This window comes from Odontesthes bonariensis, chromosome 6 (genome assembly GCF_027942865.1).
Source record: "Odontesthes bonariensis isolate fOdoBon6 chromosome 6, fOdoBon6.hap1, whole genome shotgun sequence".
NCBI lineage: Eukaryota > Metazoa > Chordata > Actinopteri > Atheriniformes > Atherinopsidae > Odontesthes > Odontesthes bonariensis.
The window spans coordinates 15884513-15909063 of record NC_134511.1 but is presented as its reverse complement, the minus strand read 5'-3'; the positions used below and the strand labels follow the sequence as shown (position 1 = coordinate 15909063).

General features: G+C 43.5%; 2 protein-coding genes across 3 annotated transcripts; both read right to left on the bottom strand.

The window, feature by feature from the left end:
* Positions 1-1027: 1027 nt before the first annotated feature.
* On the bottom strand, positions 1028-5654 carry LOC142382112 (uncharacterized). Its single transcript, XM_075467608.1, has 2 exons — positions 5580-5654; positions 1028-3943 (listed from the first exon to the last, which is right to left on the bottom strand). Exon 2 carries the CDS (start codon positions 3936-3938, stop codon positions 2523-2525), a length of 1416 nt encoding a protein of 471 aa, XP_075323723.1. The 5' UTR covers positions 3939-3943; positions 5580-5654; the 3' UTR covers positions 1028-2522.
* Positions 5655-6828: 1174 nt separating this feature from the next.
* letm2 (leucine zipper-EF-hand containing transmembrane protein 2) lies at positions 6829-21955 on the bottom strand. 2 transcript variants are annotated; one of them, XM_075467606.1, is made up of 11 exons: positions 21701-21955; positions 20953-21021; positions 15657-16188; positions 14012-14155; positions 13065-13208; positions 12676-12879; positions 12227-12346; positions 11969-12088; positions 11496-11597; positions 11146-11214; positions 6829-9228 (listed from the first exon to the last, which is right to left on the bottom strand). In XM_075467606.1, exons 2-11 carry the CDS (start codon positions 20997-20999, stop codon positions 9172-9174), a joined length of 1539 nt encoding a protein of 512 aa, XP_075323721.1. In that variant the 5' UTR covers positions 21000-21021; positions 21701-21955; the 3' UTR covers positions 6829-9171. The 2 variants fall into 2 exon arrangements, with proteins under 2 accessions (XP_075323721.1, XP_075323722.1); XM_075467607.1 differs by having other exon boundaries at positions 15657-16185.
* Between the last annotated feature and the right edge of the window lie 2596 nt (positions 21956-24551).

Sequence of the window (24551 nt, the reverse complement as noted above, 5' to 3'; positions counted from 1 at the left end):
CGGTTCGCTCAGTGTTTTGCCAATCAGCAAACAGTTGCGAGTGGTGACGCAGAACTCACGCGCGGAGTCCATTGTAGTCCATATAATTGTAGTTCAACCGCAGCGGAAATAAACATGGCGACGGAAGAACGCTAGAAGCTATCCATGAAGTTGTCTCAACTCTGGAGAGCATTACACAATTAAAACGAGAGCAAGAGGAATGCCTCTTCAATATTGTTAGTGGCAAGGATGTCGAAGCTCTCCTTCCAACTGGCTTTGGGAAAAGTTTGATTTATCAAATGGTACCGGTATAATGAAAGCGGATGTGGGAAGCGTGATTCGCGAGCTAGAGCCTCGCGAGAGTAAGCATGAACCTCGGCGCATAACCAACGTCATTTCTAAACATTATGATTGGTTAAGGGAACTCCGTTACTCCAATGAATTTAAGTTGCTGGGTAAGGTCCCGCCCTCCATGGAAACGGATTCCTCTTGGGTTTTCCCAGACTGTTTGACAGAGTCAACAGTCGGCTTTCGCCCAGGCTAGAACAAACTGCCAGTGGAGATTAAACTCTCACCAAATGTAGACATTTTTAAATCCAGGTTAAAGACATTTCTGTTCTCATGTTTCTATGCATGAAATATCTTTTAACTTATCTAGACTGTTGCTTGTTTTTAAATTCATTTAAATTATTTTATTTGTTTCTCTTTATATTATTTTATGTATTTTTAATGCTTCTTACACTCCCTGCTGCAATGCTTTTATTTTATGTAAAGCACTTTGAACTGTTTGTACATGAAATGTGCTATATAAATAAATTTGATTTGATTTCACAGGTCAGTGTTAAGTGGTTATACAGGGGGAAAAAAACATTTCTCAAAGATGTTTGGGTACAAGAACCTGACTAAAAAGCAGCCAATTTTGATAGAAACACTTTAAAAAGACCTTTAAAGAGTCTGGGAAACTATTCGTCAATTCCCGTTTTAAAGATGACATGAAAGTCACATGAAAGAAACGAGGGGTGGATAAACTGGACTTTTACTATGTGGCTATTGTGGGTACATTTTTTATTTTTAATTCAAATTTTTTCAAAAATCACAAGATCGCCCCAAGGCTCCAGCACCTCAGTCATAATGCTAGTTTGGGAAAACCCAGTATTACCTCTGCTACAAGCTGAATATTTACTTTAGATTTGGCCACAGACGAAGACCCGTAAAAATTAAATCATTACAAACCAAAGCTTACTTTGATTAAAACTGTTTCATGTAATTATTCATTTGTATGGTTGACTCTAAAAGGAGATCTGCTGATATGAGGTGGATTCATCAGAGACACTAAGCAAAGGAAAAAAGCTCTGAGCAGTATTCTAGCTGCATCATGTTTTTGTGATGCTTAGAGAAAGCTGTGGGAGAGGAAATGAGCAGTTGCGGGTGCTATTAAGAGCTTTTCTTTTTGCATCAATGCATTCACTGAGTTGATGGAAACTGCAAGTGACAAATTATTCAGTGAACTATACGCATATCATATATTTTTTCACAAACGAAAGGCAATCATGGCTGGATTGAAACCTCACATTAATGCCAAAAATCAAAGAAGCCAATAATAAGCAATACATTGGGGTATAGTAAGCTCCTTACAATAATAATCGTATATTTCCATATCAGTAACACTGCTTGCACCAGCAAGAGTCCAAGTCTGAAGCTGTCTTTGTCTCACAATGGTTCTTTTACTGAGCGTATAAACCATCTATTTATGTCACTTTTGGTTGTTTCAGCTACATGCTAATGTCACTACGCTGACATGTTATCATGTAAGATTAGGTCATTTTGATAAAGATAACTGACAGGATGATGGCATCTAATGAAAAACACTAAAACACGACACAACCCCATTTTTTAACCAGTTAGGACACTATAAAAAAAAAAAACTTCCTCACTTTGAATTCAATATCAGCAACATGTTTGAAAAAAGAAAGTTTATAGAGCAGCGTGTTTACCACTGTGTTGCAAAGTTTCCTCTTTTAGCACACTCTTCTGAAAGAGATACGTATTCCTGTTATTGACTGATATTAGGATTTCAGGTGTTTTGTTTCAAGTCAGCCGTATCACGTTTACTAATGTACCTCAGTACTATCACAGATAGTAGTATTTTGAACCGAGTACTGATAACAAACGAGAGTGTTCCTCCCCACAGCAGACTTTTTGCTGGATTTTGAAGTAAAGTGATGAACTTTGATCACTGACAGTGGTTTTCTGAAGCATTCCTGAGCCCAACACAGACAATCTTGACTTTTGTAAGAGACAATTTCACGTTTTTTTCTTTGACATATTTTCAGTTGAAATTGCATTCTGTTTCATTAACAATTTACATATAATTACAATACTTTTGGAAGTGAGGTTTTTAAACATCTTTCTAGAGCTTAGTTCATGTTTATCGTGTCCTTCTGGGATTTTAAATATCTGGGCAAAAGCTCATAGGAGTCCGTCTAGCAGTGACACTCTGCTTATCTCTATATTTCTCCATCACCTCAGAGCTAATGAAGGCCTCAGTCCAGAAGCATCAACATGTTGCTGCTCAGTAGCACCAGTGTCGCGCTGGTGATCACGGACAAAAGGCCCCTCAAGCCCGTCTCCATTCCCTGCCCCCGACTGCTGGCAGTGGGAGCAATCTTTTTCTTTAGGTACTTTTCAGAGTAGACTGTGTAAAGTTCGATACATCTTTTGACCTTCAACTGTGCTATCAATGCCGGGTAACCAATTTCCACAATACTAACTGTATCATCATCACCATCGTCATTTTGGAGGACTCGTGAGGCTGCTGGAGGTGCAGGATTGACCTCACTCTTATTCAGAGAATGGGGAGTTGAGGGTGAAGTGGTTGAAGAGTTTTCTGCTGCAGTGCTGTTGCTTGTCGTGTTGTTGCTAATGCCAGTGACATGTGCAGCTGCAGTTGTGGTAGTTACAGTGACATTTGCAGCAGTTGTAGTTGTGGTGGGTGCTGGTTTGTTGCTTGACTTTCGATTCTCCTGAGGCAGCAGGTCTGTTCTCTTCAGGCATGAGTCCATATATTGTTGAAACGTCTCAGGTGTTTGACTAAACTGGTAGTCTCTGCTGTAGTCATTGCTATCAGTAGACTTTGTGCCATATTTCCTGTACATGTAGTGGTTGTAGAAGTACTCCTCCTGGGGGCTGTGGAAATGGAAATTAGGATGTGGGAATCTTCCCAATCCATAGCCCAGGGCCATTCCTGCCACAGCGCCTCCAGCGGCTGCCATTACTGCACCACGCCCGAACCCTCTGGATTTATCAGAGGGAGCAAATCCCATTGCTTGAACTGAGTGTGAGTAGGGAGAACCACCCCCGCCTCCATGGCCCCCGTATCCAAAGCTGCCACCATAATGAGGGCTCAAGATTCTGTTGGATGGGTTGTAGTTTATGTTACTACCTGGATAATTTCCATAACTGCCAAAACCTCCTCCATATGGGTAGCCTTGCGCGGGATGACCACCGGCTGGATACCCTGGATACTGAGGGTAGCCCCCTTGGTTGGGGTACCCCCCTGGTCTAGCTGGATATTGTGGGTATCCTCCTGCTGGTTGCTGAGGGTAGCCCCCTTGGTTGGGGTACCCCCCTGGTCTAGCTGGATATTGTGGGTATCCTCCTGCTGGTTGCTGAGGGTAGCCCCCTTGGTTGGGGTACCCCCCTGGTCTAGCAGGATATTGTGGGTATCCTCCTGCTGGTTGCTGAGGGTAGCCCCCTCGGTTGAACTGTGTAGGCTGTTTAGCCTTTTTGAGGATTGACTCTTTAGACTTGGTGTCCAGATTAGTTTTTGTTTTGGGAGGCTTCTTAAAAAGATTTAGAATTCCTCCAGACCCTCCTTTTCCTCTTTTGGCTGCCAGTGAGCGATCGAGATGAATCAAAAGAAGAGACAGACACAGCACAGCTGTTGCAGTCGGCCGCATCTTTGCTGTGCAGAGGGGAAGGAAATGTGAAATTAACAACAGATAGACGAAATATGAGAACAAGTCAAATATTGCCTCACCATATTCGGAATATATATTTATATACAACCAATTTATGGATAATTCAGAATAATTTCAACCTGGCATATATACCATTAATCAAACTCTGTAGCTCTTAACTTTGTACTTTTGCAGTATATATAAAACTGTGTATATCAGGTAAAAAGCATGAGCACCTCAAAGCTTTTCCAGGAAACTTAGACTGATAATCTTAAACCTTGTTTTCCATTATAACCAAACTAAAAAACAGAAAAGTAGCTTAATGGAACAGACATAAGTGCATTAGGGCTTCCCCTCCAAAGCAATATTTTCCTGATAAACCGTACTCTACACCTGAGGCTTAGAGAACAACGTTTTTACTCATAGAGGTACCACAGCCACATTGAAGGAAAATACTGATCTTTATAGACATTAACTACTTCCCAAAAGGTAAAGCTAACAGGTTTAAAGGATTTAAATGTTTAAGTGCATGAAGATGATTGAAGATATAATCAGATTAAATCATTAAAGTAAATAAAGAGGACACTGTTACAAACGTTAGCCAAAGATATCATTCTTGGTCATTTCTTTGAGGAAAATGATCCAATAGTACTGTATATATCTATGAGTGGAGAAAGTATGAATTTATGTCGGCCCTTGCTTTCATCTGGTGTGATGCCCACCGTACAGTAACAACTAAAATTAAACTTCTGTAACTGTTGATCAGTCTTTCACATCAGTTTGGAGGAATTTTTGTCCGTTCCTTGATACAAAACAGCTTCAGTTCTGGGATGACGGTGGATTTCCCCACATGAACTGTTCGCTTCAGGTCCCTCCACTACATTTCTGTTTAATCAAGGCTGAGATTAAGACTTGGCCATTCAAAAGCCCTAATTTTATTCTTCTGTTGACATTCTTCAGTTGAACGGCTTGCATGCTGAGGGTCATTGACAGTCAGGTCACAGACAGATCAGAAATCTGTAATATGGTTTTAGACTCTTCTGAAGCATGTGACCTACAGTAACCCCAAACCAAAGCTCCCTATATTACACTACATTTACTTCTCTGTCATTTAACATGTACACCTCTAAAATCAGAGCAGAAATTATTAGATTAAACCATTCCATGTTTTCCCTCTAACACACCATAGAAAAATAAGTATCACTATCTACCAACCGTTCTGTATAAAGTATAACATATAATACCCTATGCTGACACACGACACAGCTTTCGCGTGTTTTTACAGCACACAGCGTCGCTCTGCTGTCACCAACGGGAAGCTGGCAGATTCAAAATAGCAGCGTAAGAACTCCTTTAGGCTCAAGGCAGGCAGACGCATGTTAACCTTTGCCACTTATTAGTTTGTTATTAGTTGCTTTGAGCTTTTTGAAAGCTCAAAAATCATAATCCACAGAAAGGGAAATTATTTTGCCCGCTCATCTGATTTCCCATGCAAATGTTCAAATGTCTTGTTTTCCTGGAGAAAAGCCAACCTTAAGGAGAACAGCAAAACATGGAAACACATGCTGGGAAAGAGGTTAGAACAAATCCAGTCCACTCTCAAAACCAAACATTCAGAAACACGGGGCCGCATATACTGACCTTGTGCTATCAGTGGACACACTAGCACTGCTGTGCGACTCCCTCCGCTTCTCCTCACCCCCCTTTTGAGGATACAATTTCAGCCCCACCTGCCCTCCACCATCTGCCAACACAGACTCAAATAAAAACACACATGACATGCGTTGTTTTCCGCATGTGAAAATAAAAGCAACATTAAAAGTCTGCAGCCTTGTTCCCCATTTGATCTAACGTTAAGAAGTTGATGATTGTGAAGTAGACATATATATCTAAGCATGTTAGCATTAAATCAACTTAACTGGTCGGATAGTTTTGCAGTTATGCTGTTATTAGCAGACAATATCTTCTTATAGTGAGCAAAGATGAAAGACTGACCAACTGAAATAAAGCAGCTGCAGCTGCTGAGGACATCTCTGTTCACCACTTGACATTTTCAGCATGAATTAGTTGTCAAGATTTAGCCCTGCTGATGTCTGTTACCAAGTAGAGGAAACCCGTTGGTTTTCTTCACAACAAAATGAGCTTTGTTATCTCATGGTCATGAGATTATTCACTCATGATCTTGTGAATAAAGAAAATGTTCAAGCAAGACTTCTGAACATAGTTTACAAGATGCAGATATGCACGTGATGATAAATCCCTCAAACACATTGTTGTATTTCCCTTAAGAATATGTAGTGGCAAACAGAGCAGTAATTACCACTAATGTGTGTGTATATATACATATATATATATATATGTATACTGTTCATACCAGCAGGCAGGCTTTCATTTGTATCACATTGAAATCTTTGCTTTTAGTTAATATCTTCAACACTTCTTCAGGTTATTCCGATCAGATGTAATATGATTTCATATCTTAAGGAGCTAAACAGAGTAATCAAAGACAAAACAAACATCCAAAATCATTCTAAGGACTTTTCCTACCAAATGGAATACAATGGAAGTGTGTTGTTTGTAGATTATTGTGCAACACATGGCGCCACCTGGTGACCAGGAAGAATTAATGAATGAAAAAAAAAGTTATAACTGGCTCTAGTTGTAACCACCTGCCCTTTATCTATGAATACGAAGCCCCCCATCCATCCATCCATCCATTTTCTATACCCACTTAATCCAGTTTAGGGTCACAGGGGGAGCTGGAGCCTATCCCAGCTGTCACTGGGCAGGTCACTGGTCCATCACAGAGAAGCCTCCCAGAACAATGTAAAGACATTTGATTTTATACCCATCTTACAGTCAGTCGACAATGAAGGACAGGAGACAGCTGTAAAATATGTAATTGTTTAATTCATATGAATTATTTTCTGTCATAGCCCCCACACTCATTTACCTTGTAGAGTGATGCAATGCAGGATAAAAATGAACTGGACAGCAGTGCAATATTTAGAGTCAAACCATAAGAGGAAGCAGAAGGTAGTTACAGTTTTCACAAAGGAACAGCGCTGTTAACACGCACAACAACGCCGATGACTGAAAAGTAAACACACACCGTTAAACAGAGCGACATGACCATGGTGGTTAAGGAGAAATGAGTCATGGACTTCCAGTCTGGTACCTGCTCTGGACGACAGAGCAGGTACCAGTGCAGTCACATTGTTTCAGTGCTGTGGGATCTTTAGGTTACTTTGTCGTGCAAAGTGATCAGAGAACCTTCCAGCTGATTCCCCCTCAACAAGTTGCACGAAACCTTTCTCAACCATCTGAAAATGAAAACTGACTTTTTTTCAAAGCAGACCTGTGGTGGCTCTCAGCTGCCTGCAGTGATATGCACTTGCACTGCAGGACCCTGAGAGGCCACCTTTGGTTTAGGTGTGATTACAGGTGCAATGAACCACACTAAACCACATCTGTCAACCGCGAGAAGTGAGGCGAAACCTGCCTGAACCTTTTTTTTTTTTTACTGCATTAAAAGCACAAACCCTTAGTTTGGGGGGGAAAGAAGCATAAATCATTTCACGTCTAATCCAAACTTCAGCGTAAATGCTGTTTTTTTTTTGACAACAAGACAGAAAAGCAGCTATAATATTTGGATTCTTTTTCATGTTTTCTTGATCTCCGTCACACTGCAGTTGCAGTGCAGTTTGATAAGGTGGTCGCCCCCCCCATCAGCATCAACGCTGATCATTACACGGCCAGTACAGGACCCATCTGGATCAAATGGGAAGGGGAAAGGGAGACATTCTGGTAAAGCGAAGAGGTACAACTGGGCACTTCAAACACACTGAGGTGATGGTTCAAATCAAAGACCTCTGCCGACAATCGCCCTTTAGCCTTAGGCACACATTTAAAACCAAATAACACGTCTCCACAAGCAGCCGTTTGGTTTGAAAGACTCCTTTCATGCGCCACATCCACTTGCAGGAGGTGCGTACAGCCATGAGGAAGAGATGACGTGGGTACAGGAGCATGGGAAGGTTACAAAATCTGAAACAACTGGGAAAGGAAAAGAAAAAAAAAAAAAGCATAATATACAAAACTTTCCAATAATAACTTTAAGGATCATATTTCTGGAGATTCATTGCCCGCTTGTCCATTTTAATTAGTCATTACACAATAAATGTATCTCTTTTATTGCCACAAAAATAACTATCTCCACTGTGGCTTCAGGATTTAAGCCCCCTTTATAACAGTATATCTATATGGGTAACATCAAGTATTTTCTCTTCAGTTTAAAGATATTTTAGCATCCTAGTGTTAAAACACAATACATACACCATCTATGCACATAAAATCTGTACTTTTGGTACAGATTGTCCTTTCAGTGGCTTATCAGTGGAGGCGGACTTTAGTTAAAACAGCCACCTTCAGATTTAAGGAGTGAGCCAGCTCTCTATAATGTAACAGTCTTCATTCACCAATTACAGCAGCTGTAAACTAAAGGAGCTACACCAGCCCGTTGAGAGGCAGGGCCGGTTCTGCTTATCCACCAGCAGAGAAGAAGAAGAACTTCGGACACGTTGACTGAAACCTCAGAATTCGTCTTCTTAAAATGTCTCCTTCGACCAAACAGCGCAGCTCAGGTTCTGAAGCATATCTGAAGGTGGCGCAGTGACTGAACCGAACAGTTCAGCTAAGATTTAAACGTCTGCAAATAAAACTAAATAAAACCCAGTGAGGAAATGCTGGCATTTGCATAGCAAACTGTACAACGCTGCTGCTTCTGAGACGCAAGACAGGGAAATGTACATATTTACAAATTTACAGGGGAAGGAGGAGAAGGAGGGGACTGTGGGAGAACTCCTCAGACAACAGGGTGATAAGGGACTGCAGAGGGCGGTCGAAGTGCCACGTCCCAGATGTTGGGTCAAAGACATCTCACCATCAATGTGGTGAATTGTCAGGGGGGGCTATTGAAAACCGAGTGGACAAATGTCAGAGCAGAGGTTTGATGGTGGAAAGATGAAGCCAAATGTTCTTAGGAGGTAACGAGTAGAGGGACAAAGTAGCCAATGAGATGTTGGTCCAAAGAGAGAAGAGAGGCGTTATGGGGCTTTTCCTGAAGGCTACTGAATGCAGGCCATCACCAGGGAGTCATCTGACACCCCTCTCCCCCCCGAGGACACCAGGGTGCGAGTCCTTCTGCTGTCAGTCCAGAGGCTCCTGCTGCTCTTTACACACCGTTGGCACTCATCTTGCTCTTCTGGGTCACCTCTGTTGCTGCTTTAGCCTGTGAAAGAGATGACAAATCTTTATTTATTCGTTTAATGTGACCACTTACTGGTGGTCGGTGAAGCAGTGAATATGCGCTCTTTAGTGTTGATTCATTTACACAAAAGAAACCTGAAGCGAATCTAGGACGAGTGTAATGATCAAATCCAAAACCCTTCGAGGTTAAGACATTCAGCCCAAATCTGTTTTAGGGCTCCAAAGTAACACAATAAGCATTTCTGCTGTCCAAGATCTAATCCCTTTGAACAAAAAGTGCCATTTCTCGGCCTGGAGAAGAGCGCATCGGCATAGAGCTTAACTGCAGTGGAGGATGTGGCGAATAATCAATACTCACTTAGCCAGTTGCATGATGTCATCGCTTTGACAAGAGACAGTGAAGCATGATGACAGTAATGCAACATTTCCTCAGGAAGGGGTGTTGTCTGGACTTTGCAGAACAACATCCCGTGTGAGAAATGGAACGTGTTTAGAAGTCGATTGGCTCATATATAAAGAGATGTAAATTTAGTTTCATGGAAAATATTTTGTGGTAAACATATTACGTAACAGACCTTACGTGGAGCATTTAAGCCGAATTACGTATGTTAAGACCGCTGAACGTCTGTAGTAAGAATAAAACAGGGTGCTAATTAGACATTAATTCCACACGCCACCACGAATGTGTTGCATTATCGGTGGTTTGTGGCTCAACGTTTCCAGCTTTGAAGTCTGTGTATAGAGCTATCAAAGTTAATCAGCTCTAAAGCCGCCTGGCAAGACCAATTCAATCGCAGGAGTTTGAGAAGGCTTCCACAACGACACAGAGGAAGTTCAGGACTGAAAACAGTTTCGCAGATCTCCCCGGCAATGTTCCCTCTAATTGTTCATGTGTCTGGGCATACACACAAGCTCTCTGAGCACACTGAGGACCACTGTGAGCAACATCAGGTGTGCACACTGTGGCCACACACCAGTATCACACCTGTTCAAAACCTTGGATCATACAAGTTACATGGCTTATTAAAAGAATCAAATCACAGCAGCAATTTCCATTAGTTTACTTTTAATATAAGTGATTTGGCCCACTTAAAATGAAAAAGACAAAAATCTTGTTGTTCATGAGATGTGTAGTATATATGAGAGTCATGCTTTGGCCATGGGAAGAGTCATGCTTGCAGCCTTGTTTTGCAGAGTAGATCTTTCTCACTCGAAAAAGAAAACAATCTCACCCTGTTTCACCGCTTGTTCTTCTGTTTACACATACTCAGACAGCCATTCCATCCTAAAAGAACCGCATTTCTTTTTTTTTTACGTTGGCTTGGTGAGTGGATGTGTCGCTGGCGCTGCTCGTTCGTTTCGCCACTGTTGTTAGCTAGCTAACCTGCACGGCGCGTATGGGCAGGGCACATATGAAAGCACTATCAATGCTATGATTGGCTGCATAGCGTAAGTAAACCGTATCATTGGCTGAACACCTGTCACTCACTTCGTTACATTGAAAAATGGTACAGAAAAACATCAGGTCTGGTATTAGATATTAATTAATACGTTTATGGTGAATTTTATTTTATGCGCTACATAGATTTTCTTGTGCGCTGAGAATGTGCGAGCAAGTGCGCGATTGCGCAGGCGCGCAGTTTAGAGGGAACATTGCTCCCCGGCATCTTTTGAAAAGACCCAGCCCGGACTTGTTGCTTAGCTTTAAAAGTGTATTGATAAGTGGCTTGGCAGCGTACCTGCGCAACGGATCGCTTTTCCATTACTCATGAATACTTCTAAAGAGTATTGGAGCGGAGTGCTCCCAGCGGAGCAGCTCTTTCCCACTGTGAGAGATTAACGCGTCATGTGAAAGAGATCTGACTGGAGTAAGAGGTTCCTGCCCGTATCAAACACCACTCTGGTTCCTGTGGACGCTGCAGGTTTACTGAGCTCTCACCTGAAGGACTTCGGCAGGTGTCAGAGGTTTGTCAGACACCACAGGCGCCTTGTCTCTCATCTCCTCCACCTAAAACGCACAGAGAGCAAGAAACGCGAGACAAATTTAGGATTAACTTTTCTTACATCTCTTTGTTTTCTTACGCAGTTAGGACGGGAAGATCGACATCACTCCTGCCAGTAAATACGAAGCTACACCTAGAAGCTGACTAAATTAGCCAAGTTAAAGCACCATTTAGCTGAATGCTACTACATGGTTACAAGTTTAAAAAGGAAATGTGCCAGGATTGATTAAATGAGGTCTAAAATACTTGGAGATTTTGTTCACATTGCGAGAGGCCGTGCACTGACCGGTCTGTCTTTGATGATGAGAGCGGGGTCTGTCAACCTATCAGAAGAGACCGAGGCAGCGTTTGCTCCTGAGTTCTCTGCCGGAGGAGGAGCAGCAGCCTTCTGCAATAATAACAACAGAGAAAATCTGATAAGGCAACCACATCTCCCTTAGGACTGTGCAGCAAACCTCACTTTGGTTTATCTTCTTGTCTATGGTATTTTAATTTAATAAAAAAAATCTCTCGTTTAGATTTAATGGCTAAGGCCCTAAAACAATTTTAGGATAAAACTTTGTTGCAAATGTTAAATATTAACTGGAATAGTTGGTGCTTTCCAGCAGAGAAGCAAAGACTGAATGTACCAAGCAGCAGCGACACACATACCAGCTATAATACAGCTGGAATTTTAAGCAGAATCAAGCGCTCTGTAAGCTGGATATTCATAGATCTATACAATACTGTGGCTTGTGAGGGCAACTGAACAGGTCGAACCTCGAGTTTGGGAACAGGTGGGATGACGGGGGGTTTTGGCTTGAGGTCTGTGAGGTACATGGCCCTGGAGAGCAGCAGCAGTGATGGAGGAACGTTCTCCTTCAGGTGCAGGTCCAGCCACTGCGCGGTGAGAGAGAGAAAAAAAAAAAAAAGAAAAGATCACCAACAACACATGAGAAGCTCACAACTTTTAGTCATCAACTGCTCTTCAGTCACAGACTCAACAAAAAAGCTACAAACAAACACTGAGGCGCAAACCTGCTGCAGCTGCTGACGTAGCTGATCCGTGGTGAGACCCAGAGACCTCATCCCACGACTACGACACGCCGCCTGCAACTCCGACACACTCATGGCCGGCACGCCCTCTGCTGCAATCATCTGTGAAGACGTGGAGAGGAAGAGAAAACAGTTGCACGAGCGTGAGAAAAGAAAACGGGTTCACAATAAGAGGAACTAAAATAAAGTTGGGAGGATGAAATTTTGTAGATTTACAACCTTAAAGGAACCACTCAAGTTTCGAATCATATCACCCTAATGTCTACAAAGTTAACTCAGTGAGACCTGGAACTTTAACAGTTTTAGTCAGTTTATCTTCTTTATGAATCTGCATTACTTCCATGCGCTGAGAGCAACTGCGATGGCTACTTCGTGACAGCGAAATAGAACAAACAGCCGCACAACTACGAGGTACCGATCCTCCGTCTCACCTCATCGTCCGACTTGATGGTTCGAAGTTGCAACATGAGCTGAAAACGTAGCAAGTTGTTTGTGCCGATGGGCTGCAGCTCCAACAGTTTGCACAGAGCAACCAGCTGGGGGCGCTCCAGGTGCTCCAGCGTCAGCTCGTCCTCGAACAGCTTCGAAAATCGGACAATGTCCTTCGTGGTGGGCTGCTCGCCGGTGCCCCGAACCTGAGATGATGCATTGAGTCACAGTCACTAAAGAGTAAAACCGCTGCGAGTTTTCATTTCAGATCGTGGAAGATTTGTGCATTTTTGAGTTTCATTCACCGACCATCATCACATTCCTGAAGCGCAGCACGGAGTAACTGTGCTCCGTTCGCACAGCGGTTAGCATCACCTCTGCTGGGACTCACCTGCTGAACGTATTTTGAGAAGCGCTGCGTTTCATCGTCCGTCTGAGCTTTTGCTTTATTCCTTCGGGCCATCTCAGCGATGGTTTCTTGGAGAAACTTGGCCAATTCGAGTTTGGCAGCCAAACCCTTCATCTGCTTCTCCTCCTGTACGAGGAGGATGGAAAAAATCCTTCAGTTCACTTTGAAAACATCTGTAGTTTGATGCATGGTCGGCACTAACAGAGATCCTATATCCAGAGGCCTATTTTTCTAACAACAGAACAGAGCGTTTGATGCTTCGTATTCTGAAAGCTGGGACACTTTTTCACCTTTTCTGCCAAGGCACAAAATTTACTTCTTAATTGATGGCTATTTTTTTTTTAGTGCAACTAGTGTGCCATCTTCGTTTTAAACAAATAGCACAATGCAAAACAGATCATCTGTCAGGGAGTCTAGCAAAGGAGTTTGCAGCTTAATGAAAAGGGGATTGCACAGATCATCCATAAAACATGTATTTTACGTGACTCGCTGATACCTCCCTGGTTGTTACTGGCAGTGCTGTAATCTGCAACTACCATGAGATGTTCACATTTTCAGAGGCTGTGCATGTCTTTGTCGTCCAGGAGCATAAGCGCATATCTGTGAATTAATCAGGCGAGCTCACAGACTGCTGACCGGACTGGGGAGCCTTATACAGACACCGGCTGCCTTTATTTACAAGGAGATCATTAGACAACTGAAGAATTACTATTGCATTGACAACATTGTTCCAACTGAACATTTAGGTAAATATATACGTATTATTCAAGCAACTATAAAGAAGTATAAAAATGTAATTAAGAAATAGCAGCTTGAATGCTGCCTTCCTACATGGCCTAAAGCCCTGAGCTGCACTGAAGCCTGTAGCAGGGTCACTCAGGCGGCAGCGTGTGTGCACCTTTGTGTCTGTGTGTGCATACAACACATGCCTTTTTGGACTCCGACTCGAAGGTGGAGGGCAACATTTCCGGGAAAAGTTTGAGGAAAACGGGAAGAAGGAACTCCATGAAAGGGACGATGATAAACACCATGAAGGGCAACAGGCGGAAGAGGTCAGCGCAGGTCCTCAACAGCTGTAAACACAAAAAAAAAACAGCGATGACGTGACAAAATGTGGATAGCAGGGGCAGCATTTGAGCCTGTTTTCGGTGCTCGAGTCTTCGCGAGTATTTCTGCCTGTAAGATCCATTACACGTGCCTGTCTGTCCTCTTCTAAAATAGCTCAAACATAGTTTGGCCACGGCATGTGCACAGCTCGTGTCTCTGCATCTTTGTACACCAATCAGCAAGGCAGACAGTCAAAGGATTTCAAAGATGAGTCAGCAACCTCTCAGCATGGTCAGTTCAGGAGGTGTAAGAGTTTTAAAAAGGTTGACCATCAATACCCGTCACTGCTTCAGTGAAGTAGGTGGCATGTTTCACTATTGGCACTAGGCCTGCGCAGCACGGCGAGGTCGTCAGAACCAGCACTTTTAACGAAAGGCGCTACCTTTGGTTTCAGCGAAACATCAGCTGTAACTGAGCCTGGATGAAATCATCGAATCCACTGTGCAGGTAAACCTACTCACTGACCAGAAAAGACAAAGAGAGCCCAAACAGTTGAGTTGCTGAGTGATTAAATAGCAAAAACGGGTTCATCTTTCATTGTAAAGTATCCCAATCAGCATGAGAATTTCTGACTTTCATGTGATCATTTCTTTAGGTGCTATTGCATCAGTTTATCATCCGAAACTCTACAACACCTCTATCAACAATTCTGTAGGATTTCTCGCATAGTTTTGCATGTGTGCGTAATCTCTACACTCTCAGAAATAGGGGTAGAGTACGAGTCCTTTTTTGTCCCCTGAGGTACAATCTATACTAATATACCCCCTAGGGTTAATTATTGGACCTAAAGGTACCTTTATGTACCTTTTTGAGGGTCCAAAAGGTACATATATGTACAAAAATAAATGTAAAAGGTACATATATGTACCTTTTTTTTCTACATGCTGGGGTACAATAGACAGTCTGTGTTAGGCTACTTCAGTATAAGGGTACAAAATTGCCACCAGATGTACAAGATTAGTCTCTGTAAGGTACAAACCATGAGGGTACAAAACTATACCTTCTGAGGGTACTGCCCCAGTGACAAGCCATCGTACCCCTAAAGGTACAATTCTGTACTTTATTTTCTGAGAGTGTACACTCCTGCTGGTAGTTTAAAACTACATTTAAAAACAGAAATGATAGAAAAACACATATTCAGACTTGTAATTGACACTAGGTGATGGACACTGCATCAAGTGAAGAGCAATGTCCTTCTGAGAGCCGCTTTTCTCACGATACGCCACATCATAACGGTTCACATCAGCCTGACAAGGTGCTTTGGTTGTGTGGATGGAAGCAAGTGCAAATTTTCATTGCGATTCATTTTAATTTGACAGGTTTTGTATCATTTCAAATTGCTTGTGCCGTCTGATGAAACTCGCCTCAGTTACAAACATGAGGGAGGACATACGAGTATAACGCAGTCCCAGTTTTTGGACATAGCTTAAAGCTGGTCAGACTTAACAAACACCAGGCTTCTCTTACCCTTCTCCTCTCCCTGCGCGTGAGCAGTTGTCCATGCAGAAGCCTCCACACCATCCGACCGGCAATCTTGATGTCGATACCGAGTAACCGGAAGCCATTATAGTAATGCTTCAGCTCATCCACAATCCTCTGATACAGAGACTTTTTGACAATCGCCCGCTCCTGAACCGGAGGGACGGCGGCTGCTGTGGACGTGGGAGTAGGTGCAGGCGGAGGATGGGACTGGGGCGCGGCCGCCACAGAGTCCTTTTTATCTCCTGTGGAAGCATCCTGGGAGGCTGCTGGAGTGGCCTCCGTGTCCTCCTGCTTTATGTCTTGGAGCCAAACACCTGAGCTGTGCAGAGAGCGGGCGAGCAGGGCGGAGCCGTGGCCACGGCTGAGGGCGTGGCCTCGGAAACAGTGGGCGTTGCTGTAGCGGGAGTGCCTCAGAGGGAAGGAGGATGAGAGGTGGCGGGGAGCGTCTATGTGAAGATAGGCTTTGGAGGACAGAGAGGAGCAGCTGTGCCTCTTAGAGAGCAAATATGATCCCCTGCTGACAGAGAAAAGAAAAGAAGGCTCAGATATTCAGCATGATATTGTTCCATGAAATGTTAGAAAGAGGTAAAGGGAGTATCTGCTGGTGCAAGAACGGGTGGTTTCTAGGCATACATTCTGTATTACTTATAACAGGGCAGAATATTCAGTATGAAGTTTCGGCTTCATACTGAATATACAACAATCACACTGTTGATCAATTGATTTATTTATTGAGCAGAAACCACAAAATTGCATCACCTCCAAAGTGAGGATTTTCTTTTGGATTTAACTCTGTTATTACAACTGATAATGACTGTAACTGAACATTGAATGTAGTGTTGCACCAATACCGATACCAGTATCGGGCGGGGCCCTGATCGGCACTAAAATGGTGGTATCAGTATCGGCGAGTACCAACAAATAGGGCGCCAATACCATTTCCGATACTTGTATGACATTTGAACGTCTCACGACACTCGCTACACTGTGTTGTGATCACTGTGCAGCTATTGCTATTGGCCTGCTCCAGACCAATGAGAGCGGGCCAATAGCCGCTCTTAACCAATGCCGGGGCAGCTTTTTCTATGTGTGAGGAGCAAGACGTCTGGCGACACGGCACTCTGTCAGCTGGGGAGGGAGCCATTCGCAGTCATCTAGAGCTGCCGGCGACGAAGACAGCTAGCCAGGGGGAGTTTGCAGCGCGAGTGTGAGGAGGGGAGGCTGGGTGCTTCCTGTAGTCAAAACAGGGTCCACGATAGAGAGTGCTGGGCCGCCATCGCTCCCTGTGCGGTCGTGACAGCGCACTACCAGCCGACAGCCAGTTACCGTCTTCGCCGTCCAGCAAAGCCCCGGGGAGTTGGACGGCGGCACAAGCTCAGACCCCGGGGGAGGGTCTCGCCAAGTGGGCGAGTTAATTATTCCTCTCCTTTTAATTTCGTGTTTTAGTGTTTATGTATAGGTCAGCCTATTGTTATGTGGTATTGATTGGTGGGGTTTCATGGGGAGGAGTGACGGGTCTGTGGTTAAACGGGCGCCACATGCTGCAGGTTAGCCACGTGTTTTGTGGTGTGTTGACTAGGGCTGTCGCGATAACCGCAAAATGCAATCACCGCGGTGCTGAGAGGACCTCCGCGGTGCGTGTCCAGGCCACCGCCACCACCGCCCACCGCACGCACGCTTGCACGCGCAGAACAACTCGAGAAACTAAACGAGTTTTTAAGACTGCACAGTAGATACAAAGCGACTGACAGAACTGATACTTTTTAAAGCCAGCACAGTAATAATGATACATTGTATATTCCCCTCAAGGCAAGAGAAACACATTAACACAGCGAGGTGCCGCGTTTCTGTCGTCATCTTTGCATATAGGCACCGCACACGCACACACGTCTGCATGCTACTCGTTGTGGTCTCATTCTCCCTCGGCAGCTGATATTACAAGAATATGCCTACTCAGTGTCGTAGCAATAGAAGTTAAAATAAAATGCAGTGGCCTACCTTTATCTCGGCTTTACTCCTCTGCCTAGTCCGGACACTTTATGGCTTTGAATCTTCCCTTATTATCCATTTTAACATTGTAAATGCGACCGTCTAATATCAACAAACAACTAGCTTCCACAGAACCACAGCTTGGTGTGCACATTTGCTGTTGGGAAATACCTGATCATTTCAACAAAACTGTGTGAAACTATTTAAAAAAAAAAAAAAGTTTAAAAAATGTGCCGGGGTTGGTTGGTCGGCGGCAGTCTGTTAAAAAAAACTGTATCCCGGACACGTGAGCTCAACTGCTGCACTGATCTGCTTCGTTTTTCTCCGTCATTACTAAACGAAACGTGCGCAGGTCTGCAACAATGTTGATATTTGCCATGTGGCACTGGCAACAATGTTGCAGACCTGGGCTATGCTGCTTGATCTCCGCTATGTTGGTCTGTGAGCGAGTAAATGACAGGCAAAGCAAAGTGAAATGTCAGAATCGCTGGGAAAAAAAGACGGATTATGCGCTCGATTTTCATCTAACATTGCATGTCGTGGAAAGTAGTCTAATGAAAAAAAATGCGATATCACCGCATACCGCGCTGTTTAGCGGCTATGAGTCACCGCGGTGGGAATTCCCTCACCGCGACAGCCCTAGTGTTGACTCTGTGTGCTGTGTTTGAAGCGTGCCTTAAAGCTAGTGAAGCTAGCCTGACTTGTAGTGGGTTTTCATTCAGTGTGCTGTGTTAAGGGTTAGTCTGTCGTGTGTCGCGACCAAGGAAGCCTGCGTTCCCAATCCTTCTCTCTCTCCATTAGATCGGAGCCCCCCACCCCATGTGTTTTATGAACTTGTAAACTAATAAAGATTTAACATTTTACATCCAAGTAGTATGCAGCTCTTCATATATATATATATATATATATATATATATATATATATATATATACATATACATATATATACCGATACCACTTTGTTTGAAAAAAAACAAAAAAAAAAACAAAACATTTTTTTATATATATATATAAAAAAATGTTTTTTTTTTTTTGTTTTTTTTTTCAAACAAAGTGGTATCGGTATATATATATATATATATATATATATAAAAAATTTTTTTCAAACAGAGTGGTATCGGTATGGTATCGGCCGATACTGCACAGCCAGGTATCGGTATCGGGGCCAAAAAATGGTATCGGTGCAACACTAATTGAATGTACTCTCTTTTTCCCCTCTCCTCATTTTCTGACCTTTTCTCCACCTAATAAAGGGTCAATTTATTGTTTCTAAAATCTTTAGTATAATTAATTATGACTGGCAGGGACCAAATTCTGCTAAATCTGTCACAACTATGTCAATTAACCACTTAATAGCATCTATTTGGTATTTCTATCATTTGTTTATCTACCCACCACCAACATTTTAATATTACAGTCATTTTAACAATTAAATGCCAAGGAAATGTTTAAAACTAATCAATAATGCTTGTTGAACTCTCCAAATCTATTTAAAACTTTTGCTCTTAAACAAACCTCTAAGATCTTGACCCATCAATCTTAAATCAATGAATGCCTTCATTCGGTTCCTCTTAGGCGTCACACATAAAATCAACTCAGTCAATTCAGAATCCTTGCTGTGTGCATGTTGAGCACATCTAGCCCCATAAACCTCTCTGTAACATGCTTTTCTGAGGTCTGTGTCGTCTTAATGATTAACTCGACCAGCAGGTAAAGTACCAGCTCACTGCGGTGCACATCGGTCAGACAAAACAAAGCCATATGTCACCGGCAGGAATAACTGCAAAAAGAAAAGAAGAAAAGAAGAACCAAAAACCTTCTCTGTCGCTAACAAAACCAAGAAATGAGAGGGAACTTCTGTGCAAATAAGTAACGTTAACCTGTTAAAGATAAACTCTCATCACATAATGTTAGTTCGCCGGCACTGAAGAGAGAAACCAAAAGGTTCACTTGAGGGACAGTTCTCATCCGTGTTGGACCGGTGCACGACTGAGCGTATATACTCTTAATTTCTGCCTCATCTTCTTAAACACCCCGAGTGTTAAAGGTAGTGACGTGTAATAGTAGTCTGCCAAAAATGGGGCAATAGTATTTGCGGGTTGTCGCCTCTCCGTTGCTGGGTAACGTCAGGGAGTAAACATCGGTGCCAAATGAGTTCCCTGAACCTCACGTCTTAACCTAACAAACCCATCCGATGAACGCGCAGAGACGGAAAGTGAGAGGCGCCGTGTACCCTGCGATGAAGATTACCGCTGGTACTCTACATGCCATAAATGTTGCTCTACATCAGAGGTTTAATCCACAATTAAGAGTTTATTAACGACACGGAGTTTGGTGGATGATCAACATTTCTCTGAAATGTTTTTGTGACTCATCACACAACATGTTCAACTCATCCGGGAAACCTTCACCCGTCTCTGAAAAGTCGTCCGTTATCCAGGGATTGGCTGTATATCCACCTTTGCTTTGTCTCGTGACTACTTGTCAAATCAAGTCTTTTCCTCCCGAGGCACAAAGTCGCAGACACTGAACTAAAGTACATTTTAGCTCCTTGAGGAGACTCATTTTGGTGAACACACGAGGCTGCAGTGTGGCGCTCAAAACCCCCCCACTGAGTAAGTAACCGTGTCGTTACTTCAGCGTCACGGCGGGCACGAAACGCCGCACCTTTCCAGCTACGTTTACCCGTGCAACATCTGGGACATCTGCTTGCAGTCGGCGGGACAAAACCAACCGGACCTCCAAATTTCATTTGACTGAGAAGTGCAAAACGTTCGAAATACGTGCAACACAAAGAACATCTCTAAAGTGTTTTCTAATCCCGCATTGTTCGATAGCTCCGAGTCTTATTTGTTCCCGACAGGAAAGATGGAGAAATGGATCCTCTCGTCTCAGCCTCCAAAGGTGCATCTTTCTCAGTTGAAAACAATGACTTTACATTAAGTGTACGGAAACAGGGGTCTAAACCAGCTTTTGTGGACTAATCTGTGGAATGTAACAAACCTTTATTCTACAACCGAGTCATCGCCGTCTTTGTTGCAGGGGGCCCGAGATAACTGAGAAAACCCAAGGTCAGAAAAATCAGACCCACAAGGGAGCCGTGTTGTCTTTTCTAATCTTGCATCATGAGACACAGAGCTCTGGCCCTCAGTAAATTAGACAGTAAAACACACACCGCCTGCACTCTGCTGACTCTCCCAACTGTTGTTGTTTACCCAAACTTTGTATTGCCCGCTCGCTCCCAGCCCACAGAAAACAAAGTCAAGTGTGTAACAATGCGCTGCCAGCTTACCTTGATCTTGTGACTGCAAGCAGCACCTGATGACTGAAGACTGCCATTGCAGAGGCAGATCACGGAGTTCTGTTGGGGAGACAGGGCTCGGGTTACAGCTCAGGTTACAGCTCACACACACACACACACACACACACACACACACACGCTGCTGCTGTTACAGGTTGACAGGAACACAACACAAACTGTCATAAAACTGCATCTACGCAGTCACTCTCATAACCACGCACACCAACTACTCGCACGGCAAGTAAACTCATATTATGTCATGCAAAGTTAGGTCAAAACTACAGAAAAGCAGGTGAGCTCGTTATTACGTAAGAACAAAACTTGACTGGCGTCTACGGCTTGTTACACTTATCCTGTGTTACACAGGGGTAGACGATTTAACATCGGAATGACCCCTCCGTGGACTTCCTGTTTCGCACTGTGTTGATTATTAATCAGACGTAACTCGATACCAAGCTCCGCAGGAAATCCGCAACGTTTGGTAATTTTCCACAAACGTTACCCCCACACAGCAACCCTCCAAAATGTCTTCATAATCTAAATGCCTCTTTAGAGACACTTTCTACTTGCCGGTAAATATAGAATAAAATAAAGAGAAATAAGGGGGAAAACAACACCTGCACACTGTGATCATGCTAGTACGTCATTACAAACCGGTGCCTTTCGCTAGCCTAGCCGGTTAGCTTAGCCGGCGGTTGCACAGTTAGCTACATACTGAACTGAAATGGAGCTCACTCACCTCCAGCGCCAATGACCGAGCTATGGCTGCCGCTGCTGACTGGGCGTTGTAAGGCTTTTCGGTGAGACGTGAAAAAGATAATCCATCCAAAACAATCTGTCAAGGTGAACGGGAGTGGCGAGAGTAACGTCTGGAGTGGTGATAAACCCATTTACGGTGGGTTTATTTGATTAAATCATCTCCGTGTTCGTCGAGCTTCAGCCTCAGTCCGTGTGTGCAGCCTTCCCAGGCAGCCGCACTCAAAGGTCACGATGGATGCATGCGCGAATGTTGTGTGCGGAGGCCGAAGATCGTTCAGCTTTGGAGAGATGGATCACTCTGTTTCGTTTTAAAAAAAAATCTGTCCAGAGTTTCCACATCACCACACATCAGCCAGTTTTTCAAGACAGAAAATAAATTGCAGTATAAAAGAAAAAAAATAATATGATTCTTACAAATGTATGAGCAATAACAAAGAAAAAATAAGGAGTTTAAAGGCTGGCTCATAGATCTTTCCCTTCGTAAGTTTGTCACCATCCTGGTGCTGGGGACATTTGGGAGCAGAGTATTTCTGCAGCACCACTCTTTAAAGTTACCAGCTCACTGTCCCCTGACTCTATCTGATCCATCCCATAACCACACAGTCACCAGAGAACTTCTGCAGGTGGCATGACATGGCAAGGAATTTGTTTTGGTGATTGGTGCAAATAACAGCAAAGAGTATTTACACTGTGCACAGTGATGGGAATGTGCAATAATCTGCGGTGGAGCTGGGTGGTCAGTGAGGCTCTTTATCCTTTTTGATAAGGCTGATAAGTTGGGGAAAAAAGTTGGGAAAAAGCTGCTTTTGTAGCGAGAGGTTTTGGTTCAGAAGGACCGCAGCATCTTGCCACAGGGGAGCACCTCAAAGAGTTTGTATCCAGGGTGCGAGGGGTCAGCTACAGTCTTTGTTGCACTCCTCAGAGTCCTGAAGGTGTACAGGTCCTGGAGGTAAGGTAAATCGCAGCCAATCACCCTCTCAGCAGAGCGGATGATACGCTGCAGCCTGCTCAGGTTATTTACGGTGGCAGCAGCGTACCATACGGTGATGGAGGTGTAGAAGTTCACCATCGTTGTCCTTGGCAGGTTGAACTTCTTTAGCTGTCTCAGGAGGTTCATCCTCTGCCGGTCTTTCTTGATAAGGGAAGTGATGTTCAGCCCCTCACTTGAGGTTCTGCGTGATTGTGGCTCCCAGGAAGCGGAAATACTCCACGAAATAATCGCTGGGATCCAGTGCTGATGGTCTGGGAGTCAGAGACATGCTTTCCCACCTTCACGTGCTGCTTCCTGTCAAACAGGAAGTCAGTGATCCACCTGCAGGTGGAGTCAGGCAGGCTCCGCTCGGAGAGCTTGTCCTGCAGAAGAAGTGGAATGATGGCGCTGAAGGCAGAGTGGAGAAGTGGAGAGCCATGCTGACGGTGTTGTCTACAGACCCGTTAGCTCTGTAAGCAAACTACAGAGGGTCCAGGAGTGGGTCAGTGATGGATTTGAGGTGGGAAAGCACAAAGGCACTCAAATGACTTTATTACCACAGAGGTCAGGGCGACAGGTGAGGTGTTGAAAATGTTTGTGAACAGCTGGCCAGCACAGTTCTTCAGGGTAAAATCTGAGGCACAGAGAGCAAAAAGCAATGGTGCTCCTGTATTACTGACCATCACGTTAGGCAGGGAGCATCTAAGAAAACTAAGGCCTATTTAACAGTCAAAGACCCAGGAAATACCATACCAACTTTATTTATAAAGCACTTTAAACACCCACAGGACCAAAGAGCTATACACAATCATAAAATAGAAAAGGTCAAATATAAAAGCAGTGATAAAATATGAACACAATAAAACAAAGTCAAACATCTCAGATTGTGCCAAAAGCCAAACATAAGAGATGGGTCTTCAGAAGGGATTTAAAAACATCAAGTGAAGAGGCCTTATGCCCAAGGGAAGGTCATTCCATAGCTTGGGAGCTGCTACAGAAAAAGCACGGCCCCCTCTGAGCTTGCCTTTGTCTTTGGCACCCTCAGAAACAACTGGTCAGCTGACCTGAGGGAATGGGAGGGTGTGTAAGGATGTAGCAGCTCAGACAGGTAAGGAGGGGCAAGGCCATTAAGAGCTTTAAAAGCAAATAAAAGGATTCTAAAATTAATCCTAAATCAAATCAAATCAAATTTATTTATATAGCACATTTCATATACAAACAATTCAAAGTGCTTTACATAAAATAAAAGCATTGCAGCAGGGAGTGGAAGAAGCATTACAAATACATAAAAGAATATAAGGAGAATGAGAAACAAATAAAATCATTTAAATTAATTTAAAAACAAGCAACAGTCAATATAAGTTAAAAGATACGTGCAGAAATGTACAGGCAGCCAGTGTAAAGAAGCTAAAACAGGGGAAATATGGTCAAATGTTCGTGTACCTGTTAAAAGACGTGCAGCAGCATTTTGTACCCTCTGAAGCTGGGAAACGCACGAATCACCAACTCCTATATAAAGTGCATTACAGTGATCCAGCCGCGTGGTTACAGATGCATGGATGCATGGAAATAGCCTGACGTCCATTTTGAACTAATTGTCTCTCAGGAGGTTGGATGGTAAAAAGAGAGAAAAGGAGTCAAAAACTGTACAAACAAATTAATTCAAAAGGGCTAGTGTAAGATGCTCAACATATGGCTCAGGTTCTGTGCAGTGTTTCTGCCGTGGATCAGTGGTTAGAGTGGGTCCTGCTGCAATAACCAGAGGTTTGGCGGTTTGATTCCTACTCTCGCCACCCAAAAAGATTGGTGAACTGACAGCTGGAGGGGTGGCACTGCAGTCCACCTCCTTGCCACGGCCATG

What these genes read in the sequence shown, in the direction of transcription:
- LOC142382112 (XM_075467608.1), bottom strand. Translation starts at nt 3,938, where the DNA reads ATGCGGCCGACTGCAACAGCTGTGCTGTGTCTGTCTCTTCTTTTGATT.
- letm2 (XM_075467606.1), bottom strand. Translation starts at nt 20,999, where the DNA reads ATGGCAGTCTTCAGTCATCAGGTGCTGCTTGCAGTCACAAGATCAAG. An exon ending in TCGAGTCGGAGTCCAAAAAG is followed by an intron (nt 13,209 to 14,011) that starts GCATGTGTTGTA and finishes CTCCTCGTACAG; the next exon opens with GAGGAGAAGCAGATGAAGGG. An exon ending in CCATCAAGTCGGACGATGAG is followed by an intron (nt 12,347 to 12,675) that starts GTGAGACGGAGG and finishes ACGTCTTCACAG; the next exon opens with ATGATTGCAGCAGAGGGCGT.